The 11107-nt window shown below is 37.6% G+C and overlaps 1 protein-coding gene across 4 annotated transcripts in view; it reads right to left on the bottom strand.

Annotated features, from left to right (window-relative positions):
* Positions 1-1930: 1930 nt before the first annotated feature.
* The window catches only part of tiam1 (TIAM Rac1 associated GEF 1), a 238734-nt gene continuing 229557 nt past the window's right edge, over positions 1931-11107 (bottom strand). For all 4 annotated transcript variants that reach the window (XM_033033228.1, XM_033033229.1, XM_033033230.1 and 1 more), the window contains 6 exons: positions 10516-10624; positions 10198-10256; positions 8758-8863; positions 4884-4971; positions 4611-4783; positions 1931-3172 (listed from right to left, as the gene is read on the bottom strand). In XM_033033228.1, the coding sequence (XP_032889119.1) occupies positions 2685-3172; positions 4611-4783; positions 4884-4971; positions 8758-8863; positions 10198-10256; positions 10516-10624 (1023 nt within the window). In that variant the 3' untranslated portion in view covers positions 1931-2684. The remainder of the gene's footprint in view (positions 3173-4610; positions 4784-4883; positions 4972-8757; positions 8864-10197; positions 10257-10515; positions 10625-11107) is intronic.

Genomic DNA, 11107 nt, shown 5'->3' with positions numbered 1-11107 from the left:
ATGCATGCTGAGATGAAAGCTCTTTGAGTTACCTCTGCAGAGTTGCTAATAAAAGACTATGGATTCTAATCACTTTGTGGGAGCTTGATCTTTATTCCACTATCCTCAAGTCTTCTGACACATCCCCTACAAATATGAAAAAATGACCCTCAGGGCTCTAGCTATCCCCATCCTTGCTTTCCATAGCAACCTGGGATAGATCTCATTTAGCCCTGAGGCTTCATTAACTCTGAGACAGCCTATGGCTTCTCACACTCTTCCTTCTCAATACTGACCTGCTTCAGATTATTTATGTACCCGTGCCGGAACTCACTATCTTCCGTCCCTCTCCTTGGTGAATACAGATGAGAAATATTAATGTAGGATGCCACCACATCGCCTGTCTCCACTATAGATTAACTGCTCGTTCCCTAATGGGATCCACTCTTTCCATGGCTATCCTCTTGCTCCTGATACAGTTATGCCACTGTCCCACTTAGGAAACCTGAACGGAAACCTCTGGAGAATTTGCGCCCCACCCAAGGTTTCCGTGTAGTTCCCGGAGGTTGCAGGTGGTTGCAGGTAGTGGAAGCAGGTAGGGAGACTGACAAAAACCTCTGGGAACCGCACGGAAACCTTGGGTGGGGCACAAAGTTTCCGTTCAGGTTTCCTAAGTGGGGCAGGGGCATAAGAATCTCTTGCCATTCTCAATATTTTTAATAATGTCTTGGCATTCTCCGCAAAGGGAACTGATGGTCAATTCGCTAAAAAAACATAATTCATGTATTTAGCAATGTTACAAAATTTTGAGATTTTAAAAATTAAGTCTGCAATTTATCCCATCAGATAAAGCATAAAAATAAATTTAATTTGACACCTAATTCACTTTCATATCTTCAGTATTAAAAATGTTATGGCCATTTTCATACTCGGAAATTAGCATCTTGTTCCCTATTGATTTTCCATTGACTTAACACAAAAGCTGTGATCAAGAACAGTCAAATGGCCAAAACTTTATTAAAAATTAAGATAACTGAAATAAATTTTCGGTTGTTATAGATTGAAGCATTCTGAAACAGATATTAAACAATCTTACTTGGATGACCTGAAATTAAAGCATATAATTAGTTAGTTACCCAATTGTAGCTAATTCCAAAATTCAATTACTAGATCTAAACATCTATCTATTTCTTAAGGAAAGATTAACATTTTTAAATAGCCTAAGTGTCCAAAGAACATTCACACAAGAATTCACAATAAAACATGATTTTTAAATCTCATTGACATTAATTTATAGGCCAAATGGAAGGAATTTAGTGTTCAATTGCTGTAAATTAATGGCCATTTAAATCAGCTTGCGAGTGTGATTTTCTGGAACGCGATGGTTTGGAACGTTGCCATTGCGGTGGATTTGAAGCCCATGTCGGCATGAAAGATACTGCGGGATTGAATGGGCCCCCAAGTCAGCTACTCACAACATAACATTTTGTATAAAGGGATCTTAAGAAGCACTTTTAAATGTAAAAATAAACAACCTACCTTGCCTTGTCCCCTACATGAGATCCGTCCCGTTGTCGGCGTTCGCGACTTTAGAGGATGATTTTTAATCTACTATAACAATTAAATCACCCTATTTAGTTTAAAAATAGCTGCAGCGAACGAACCTCGCAGCGATTTTTCATCGGCAAATAAGCAGGCTGAACAACTTCGATTTCAAAACCCTCGAGAAAATCGCGTTTTAAACCTGCCCCCCTCTCAAAGGCGCCAAAGTCGCGCACACGGGCAGCGGCAGAACTGCAGCGCCGCTGAAGGTAAGTTTTGCAACATAACTAATGTATTCATTACATACATTACACGTCATACTAAAATCAATAAAACAATTATTCAGAATACATTCAAATATATTTATCTGCAAACCTAGTTCAGTAAACACTCAAAATGGCATAAGGAATTCCTAGTTTCATGTGTTTTATTATGTTTGAGGAGCATTTACAATTCATAAAGTCAATGAACCTAAAAACATAAAAATAGAATTTCTTCCAGCTTACAAAAGAAATATATTAGGCAACTTCTGATGTGCGCATTAAAGCCTGAAAATATGTACAAATATGAATACAGCAATAATATAAGTACCATTGGACATATTGGTAGTAGAATGATTCTCTATGGTAGTTTGTAAAAGTTAATTATTCGAAGCCTGCTGCTCTTCATTTGTTCATATAAACACCTGATTCACACCAATGTGGAAGCTGCATGATTACAAATTGGTAACCATATTTTGCCATATTCTGCACAGATAATATTTCCCAAAGAGATAAATGAAATCCACAGTTTTCTGTAAAAGGTACAAAGTAATTTTGTGACAGATATAGTAGCTTTGTTGAGTGAAACACCCATACTATAAACTAAAAATGAAATTATATTTTTGCACTGCCACGATAATAAATATCATACATTAAAGCCCTTTGTACAGGAAATTGTAGGAGTGTAGAATGAAGTCAAAAAATTGTTCATCATTTTGTCTGTTCAATCATATAATTCTTAATACAGGTGGATGGAAGTATGGCTTCTGAATTATTCCAACTACCTCCATGTGTATATCCATCGAAATATTCAAAGGAATCATCTCCATGGTAATTAATATGTCATGATGAATCAGCACTAAATGTGCCTGTTGGTCATACGTGAAGAAACATGTCTGCATCTTAGTTTTCATCATTTTCTTTTTTTATTGAATTGAAGTCTTCACGTTTTACCCAGATTACTTCTGCTACATTGTTTTCCACAATGCCATTAGCTCCAGCTGCAGGTCTTTGCTTCATAGCAAATCTCATCTTTGATGGTGAGCTGTCTGGTGTCCTATTCGTGGATAGTTTGTCATTCTCGTTATGTCCATCTTTTGTGAAGCTGATTGCTTTTAGCTGCTCTTGTAAATCTTTTGACAATGACAAACTTTTCACCGACTGGCAATACTCATCATCGTCACTCAGAATATCGGTCTCTTTAACGTCTCCCTGTTCCTCATACTTGGCAAGATCAAACTGCTCCTCCACCCAGCGATCAGTGTCGTTGCTGGTCACCGATGACTGCAAAGTCGCATTATTTTGGCTGCGTCCAAACAGGTCATCTGCATCAATTGTGAATCTGTTCCTGGATAGTCTTTTTTTACCAAGGCTTCTGGAAGGTACTGAAACTTAAAAAGGGATAAGAATGCTTAGAATTAGATGCTGCAATGGTTTATCAGAAGCAGAACTGAAAATGCGCTGTTTGTCCTAAATGTTAGTTGTCCTTAGAATTGAACAAAGCAATGGTTTTCTCTTGACTATAATGCTGATGATCATTTTGTGTATTCAGACATCATTGTACATGTAGGACAATGTTAACTCATGTAAAATATATGGAGTAATGATGTCAATAAAAAAGTACCAGAGGTAATGACTAAGTGTTCATCCAAATGTCATTTCAGCACAACAGATTTTGTAAAGATCAGATATTGGCCTGAATCATGCTGTCTGGCAGATGGTACTTCTGTTGGGATCCAGCAGCTATCAAGTGTTTGAGCCTCAGTGCTTCTCCAACCTTTGTGGATATTTACTGAAAGGGAGAAGTTCAACATGAGCACTACCTGCATCTGACACCTGCCACACCACTGGCTTCACCAATGACTCCAGCGCCAGAGTAGGGATGTAACTAACAGAGAGCAAAGATGCATTTTCCATCCTGCCCTCAGCCTTGTGCTGAAAAGGTGCAAAATCAATGGTGACCCATTCAGGTTAGGGGTCATCACCCTAAGGACAAACTGAAGTGCGAGAATTTAAAAAGCCAAGTGCTGGAGGAACTCAGCGGGTCAGGCAGCATCTGTGGAAGGAAATGGACCTACTATGTTTTGGGTTGGGTCTCCTCTTCAGATTGAACATTTTAACCCAAACCATTGTCTGCCCATTTCCCAAATACAGCTGCAGCCTGACCCTCTGAGAACCTTTAACAGTTTGTTTTTTGCTCAAAATTTCAGCATCTGCAGTTTCTTCTTCATGAGTTTGAATTACTTTATTAGTTCATTTCAACATTTTAATTATGTTAATATCGTAATATATTTTCACTATATTTTTAAAACTTTATCTCTAGAGTCTAAATATTTAAAAAAAGTTACAAATATCAGGTGCAGAGAGATAGCTTGTCAGCCCTCTTAATCTGAACAAAGTATGTGCAGGCACAGATAATGTCTGACCTGCTCAGCAGTTCCAGCATTTAAATTCAGATTATCAGTATATGTAGTATTTTGCTTTTGAATGCAGTTTCATTAAACACATTTTCATCATGTTCTTTTGCAAATTCATTGAACTGTTTCACAATCACCTTTGAGTTTAGGCATTTGATCCTGTTGTCAAATGCTGCAATTTGTGTTTTATCTACGTGTTTTTAAGGTATATGTCACAATATAAAATATCTAAGAAAGACAAACCGTGAGAAAAGTATCATAAGTTTGTGACAGGAGGTGCATAGTTAAGGAATAAAGATACATTCCAAAGTAATTTCATAAATACAGAATAATGCACCAACACGAAAAGAACACCTGTGCCATGTGGCATTACTAATAATGTTTATCTTGCTAGATACCCTGGAATGCTTACCAGCTCGGTCCACAACTGGTCTTGCTCCCTTTAGTGCACATAGTCGTTTTCCTCCAAAAGGCATGTATTGTTGAGATTGAGGCAAGCTTTCAGTTTTGAGAAGCTGCCTTCGCTGTTTATCACGAAGAATAGACTGAACCGCTTTGGTAAAATCCCGCTTGTTCTCAGGAGTACTGAAAATTTCCAGAACAGTGTAAATTTCATGAAGACAATTAAAAATCAAATCTATATTCTAGGCACATACTACAAATCGGGTGTTAGGTAAATAGCTACCTGCTGCAGAAGTGAAAGGTTGTCTCTGGTCTTCCTTCTGATTCAGATTTAGTGTGAACAACTTCGAAGACACAGTCAGTCTCTGCATCTACAAATAAAAGCACATCAAGGCACAGGATAATGAATTATACATATGAAGGAGGTACTCAGCTTTATACAATTTCACAGACATAGAGGACAATACAAAATAATGTTTAAACCGCAATGACGATGGGATTTAATCATTTTAAATCTTGTTCACATAATTACACATTAGCAAAAATTCTCAAGCTTGCTTCTGTGCCTGTGCAATGTCAGCATCCAATACCCATCTGAGTGTTTAAACCTCTTTGTTCATGTATTCCTGCTGCAAGTAAGAATTTTATTCTGTTTTCTGAGGATATAACAATTAAATTCTCCTGATTCTCTGAAACATGGCAAAGTATTTGTTCAGGAAAATCAATGATTTGCTATCAACCTACTTGGATTTAATCCTTTTAAGTTCAGCATCATCATTCAGTGAAATATTACTCATTGCCCTATTGTATGAGGCACAGGATGTGGTAGAATTTCCAGCGGATCAGGTCGAGTTAATCCTTTCCCACCTACTTTATGAATGCAGCCTTACTCAGTGGCTTGTCATCGAGTTCATTTCTTGTGAAAAACTAGATGAAAACGATAGCAATTTGCATTTGTAGATCTTTCAGTGTGGTATTCCATCGAAGAAGTTTCACAAAGAAGACAATCTGAAAAGTGAAGATCCTGTGTCCCAGTTTGAGTCGCAGAAATTAGTTTAAAGGGGACCTTTTAAGCTGGAGTCAAGTGTTAAGGAATTCCGAATCGTAAACAAACACATCTGAGAGAATCTGTCATGAATGATGGAGCAGCATGAGGCTGCAAGCATGGACAACAAGGATCAGAGGCTTAGCTGGGATGCAAGCCTAGAAGAAGCTCAAGAATGAAAAATCCTTAAGGGATTTGAATACAATAACAAATGTGCCGTAACGAATTGTTAGGTAATAATCTACTCACAAAAAATAATGATTAAATCAAACAGTGTTTTCCAACTCATTTCAACCACACCTACCTATTCTCAATATGGTGTCATGTTGGCCGCAGATTTGGTAGATTTTTATGAAATGAAATGTCACATCTACAACTGAGCTTTCTTCCTTCATCCATTAATTTTAATGTCTGTAGGAGATCCAGACAATAATCACACTATATTTGTAAATGACTGAAGTATGAGTAAGTGGTATCTATCCTGTGTTGGAAGGAAATTTACACCGAAGATATGGGTACAGGATGTTGTAGAAGTATTTCCTGTTGTTGTAGAAGGAATGGGTGATGTTTCGGGTCGAGACCCTTCTTCAAAGTCTTCAGAAGCCGTCACCCATTCCTTCTATCTAGAGATGCAGCCTGTCCTGCTGAGTTACTCCAGCGTTTTGTGACTATCTTTGGTATCTATCCTGACTGGAGAGTTTAGAACTTGGGTGTATAGTCTCAGTATTAGGTTTAGGCATCTTGGGAATTCTACACCAGAGTTTTCTATCCTTATGCTCTGTGAGTGCACAATACAGTAACATTCTGATAATCCACTATCCGTTTCTTCGGAAATATTGATGTTTGGCAGCTGGCTCACGGGATGTTTATTCCCTCTTCCCTTTAGTAAAATGAGCTCCAGTTCCCACTCTTAATTTAGCACACGAGGGGCCACAGTTCCTACACTCCCTTTGATACATTGTGGCTTCAGTTCCTGCATTCTGTATAAACCCATGGGGTCCTATTTGCACATTCTGGTTAACCATATCAGGCTCACTGGAAAATGTATTAATCTACTATGTAACATCTGAAATTAAATATATTAATATTCATTAATCTGTAAGATTTTCCTAACAACCAATGCACTAGGAAATTTGACAATCCAGCATCACCATAGTCCGAAGCGTGCTGGATGAATGCAGTTTTACTGTATATTCATCGGTATATTTGAGGTTCATTTCAATAGAGCTTTGATCAATGGATTTTAGAAATCTATAAGAATTCACAAATAAGATTCAGTCAAAAAAAGTGGTCAAACATTACACATGGGCGCTTGAGTACATAACCAAGTGCTTAGGATGCATTTTGTAACAAGTTCATTATAGATGAGAAAGTATATTAAACCAGTTCGGATCTTGAAATAATTAATGTTCTATACTATTATATAGGTAAAGAATATAGTTAACAAATAAGTATTTATTCTACCAAAGCTATAAAAATATTAATTATTTCCTTACATTGCCACCAGAGGGTGTGCAATTTAATTATCAGTTTTCTCCATCCAATCAGCCGTAGTTGATACAATTATTGGAACATAGTTCAAAACAATCACTTCAATTCTATTCTTCTGCCATTCAGTCTTCCTACAGGCCATTAAATCCTGTTGCAAAATTTTCTTGGTGGGAGGAGGCTCAGGTTGGGAGTGGAGAATTATTTTACAGATCGGAGGCCTCTGAGCAGTGGTGTGCCACAGGGATCGGTGCTGGGTTCTCTTTGTTTTTTATATACATCAATGATTTATATGGCATGGTTGGTAAATTTGCAGATGACACTAAACTACTAATCTGGTGGATTTAGAAGAAGGTTTACAGTAGGATATAGATCAACGGGGAAAGTAGGCAACAAAATGGCAGATGGAATTTAACTTGGACAAGTGCGAAGTGATGTCTTTTTGGAACTTAAACAAGGCCAGGACAAAACAGTGAATGGCAGGATCCTGGGGCGTGTTGTTGAACAGAGAAACGACGGGGGTACAAGCACTTAGTTCCCTGAAAACTGGGGCACAAGTAGACAGAGTAGTGAGGAAGGCACACGGCATGCGTGCCTTCATTAGCCAGAATGCTGAGTATAAGTGATAGGCTACCATGCTACAGCTGTACAAAACGCTGTATATCTTTGATTTAAACCAGCATCTGCAGTTCCTTCTGCCAAATAAAACTAATCCCATATTAATCCCATTTCATACCCCCACATTCTCATCAACTCCTGTTAGATTCCACCATTTACCTACATACTAGGAGCAATTTGGAATGGCAAATTAACCTACCAATTGGCATGTTGCAAGAACTTTTGAGGCAACTGCTCTACAAGCTGTGCCGTTCCGCTGTCCTAAAACAGTGCAAGAGTTGAACAACATATTTTGATCATAACAGCTGCTATAACATTGGGACATTTGAAAAAGTTTAGCTGAAATACTTGTCAAGGTTCACCGCTTATTAAAAAAAGGTTTTACTTTAATACCAACCAAAGCAGGTGGAACACTTGTAAGAATATGGAGAGTCAGTACTCCTATTAAGAATTCCTGCATGTGAAAATTAAGTTAGAGTGAGCAAAAATAATCCCTACAATATAACATGATTAAGAGGAACATGGAGAGAATGGAGGGATTTGGATCATGTGCAGGCAGATGAGATTAGTTTAACTTGACATTATGTTCAGCACAGACAATGTGTACTGAAGAGCTTGTTCACATGCTGTGCGTTCTATGTTCTATAAGATAATCTTAAGATTTAATAATTAATTGTTTCCACTTTATCTCTGTAATGGAAACATACCTCTACAATGTTCTACAATGTCAATAAAAGATAAACTCTGCAGGGACGAATATGTTTTCTCAAAGTTTTCCTTGTAAATTTAATTAGTATCAATTAGTGGAAACTTAAGAGACCTGGCGATACAATCTAAATTAACAAATGCAAATGTCATCCACAATAAATGTTTGCACAATAATCCAGCACTCTACCAAAGGATATTAAAGGCTAAACTGGTTTTGTGGAAGCTCATTTCCCAACATGGAGACCCATTTCAACTGTCTTATTAATTGTGTATTAAGATAAAAATTAAACATTTGTACCTGTAGAGGTTACTGATCGAATTTGCAAAGCTTGTGTGGGAATCATATGGCGAAATCGGAAAGGATCACGATCATCGGAAACAGTCACCCTCTGGGAAATGTTTCCCTATTGTATGTGGAATAAATTACGTCATTTATAGCAATTTTACAAGGAGCAAATGAAGATTTATACAACAGATGTTCAAGTAGTTAATGACCAGCTGTAATTAAATAAAATTATCTTAAAGAGATACAGATGTGTGGTAACACTTTCATAACTAAAGTTATAACTTAGTTTTTTAATATATTTTATTAGAACCCAAACAAGTATGGCAGTACCGATAGAATTTCTCAATGCCCACATAAAATAATGGCAAGTCTATGACATTTTGATCTCATTTTATCTTTGGTTCAAAATTTGTTACATTTTTCATTACAAAGTGTCATCAAATGTCAGACTTTGTGCCACCCTAATGCAGGTATACCTCCCTAGATTTGCATCAATTCAGACTTTGTTCCAGCAATATAATAACTGATGGGAAAATATTCTTCTCAAGTTAATGACTCTCCCTCCCATCCCATCGATTGGCATTTAGAAGATGGGATCACTAATTGAGGGTCTATAATCCAAGTGGCTGTGTGGGTAGGTCAGGATGTGGAGTGGTGCAGATTGTGAGCTGTGGGTAGTATTGGTTGCTCCCATGGTTCGGAGGGAGGTTAGGGGTAAGTGGTTGGCCTGAGGGAGAGCTGAGAATTAAAGCCTCTGACCAAAGTAAGGCCCAAGCTCCACATGGGATCTGCTTAGAGAGGTCCTCTGCAAGTTAAATGAAAAGCAAACTATGAGTGAACCTGGAAACCTAAAATAAAAGCATACTATGCAGGAAACACTCTGCAGATTAGACAGCATCTGGAAGGTAGAAATAGAGTTTATGTTTAAGGCTGACTTGAAATCCAATGATGCTGCGAGATCTGCTTTGCAATTTCAGTACTTTCTCTTTCGATTCCTTCTACATAATGCTGAAAACAGGTGAAAAGGCGTTAGGAGTGGTCTGTGGGTTGGGTGAGCCTCGAAATTATGGAAATAGCTTCCAGATATATTCTGGGTTCTTGGTGAATTGGTGCATGAGGTCACAAGTAGGATTTGGATCAAAAGTCCCAAACTTTTGATGGGCGTAAAATGAATCAAACCATGGCACTAAAATGTGGCACTAACAAATGTGTGAAACAAACCAAACCCATCATTTATCTAATGGGTCTATATTGGTATTTAACATAGTGATACCAGTATATTGTCTTGCAGCACTATTGTGAGAAATTTCTAAACCGAGTTTTTAAAATCAAAAACAAAAGTGTTGCTATTTAAATTATTTTAATTTTATAGTTAATTGTTCAAAATAATGTATCTAAAGTAAAATGTTGTCTCTCGTAAAACATTTACTGTATTCATGATAGAAAACTTACCAGTTTCCTTTTCTGTTTAAAACCATCTTTATAGATAAGAACAACTGCAGCTTTGAACACTAGAAACAATGAACATGAAATAACATTTAAAGAAAATATGCTGTGCTTTAAACATATAACTGCGTATCTGCAACCATTGTGGCTTATTAATCAATGCAAACTGGCTCTGAATGTACATAAATGTAAAACAGCTTTTTTTAGCACTCCGGAGCCCAAGTTGTTACCTGCTGCTTTCAATTTCCCCCAAATATTGTACAAATATAGCACCAATGGTTATCACACTCATTTACATTTCTAAAGCCTGAATAAACACCGTACCAAAAGCTGCCAATTCGGGGTCTTTTTTGCACTTTCCAAAGTATGGTGGTGGATTGAGCCAACTAATTGTCGAATGAAGAAGAAGATCTCCCATTGATAGGTCCCCAACCTGTAAAAATCAGAGACATCTGAATAACACCCACACATAAGACAATGATTCACTATTTTGGAGTCTGAAATAGGGTCTCAAACCAAAACGTTACCTATACATTTTTTTTTTCCGGGGATGCTGCCTGATCCGCTCTTTGTATCCTTTAGTGCATTAAACTGGATTTGCACTATTTTCTACAGTTCTTTATTTCTACACTATTTTGGAATATCTTTGCAACCTCATTAGCTTAGTTCAAATTTGAATGAGAAAATGCATTTAAGTAGACAATAGACAACAGGTGCAGGAGTAGGCCATTCGGCCCTTCGAGCCAGCACCGCCATTCAATGTGATCATGGCTGATCATCCCCAATCAGTACCCTGTTCCTGCCTTCTCGCCATATCCCCTGACTGCGCTATCTGTAAGAGCCCTATCTAGCTCTCTCTTGAAAGTATCCAGAGAACCGGCCTCCACCGCCCTCTGAGGCAGAGAATTCCACAGAC

The sequence above is a fragment of the Amblyraja radiata genome, chromosome 14, assembly GCF_010909765.2.
Source record: "Amblyraja radiata isolate CabotCenter1 chromosome 14, sAmbRad1.1.pri, whole genome shotgun sequence".
Lineage (NCBI taxonomy): Eukaryota > Metazoa > Chordata > Chondrichthyes > Rajiformes > Rajidae > Amblyraja > Amblyraja radiata.
Note: the sequence above shows the minus strand (reverse complement) of the source record. Positions and strands in the feature narration are given on the sequence as shown.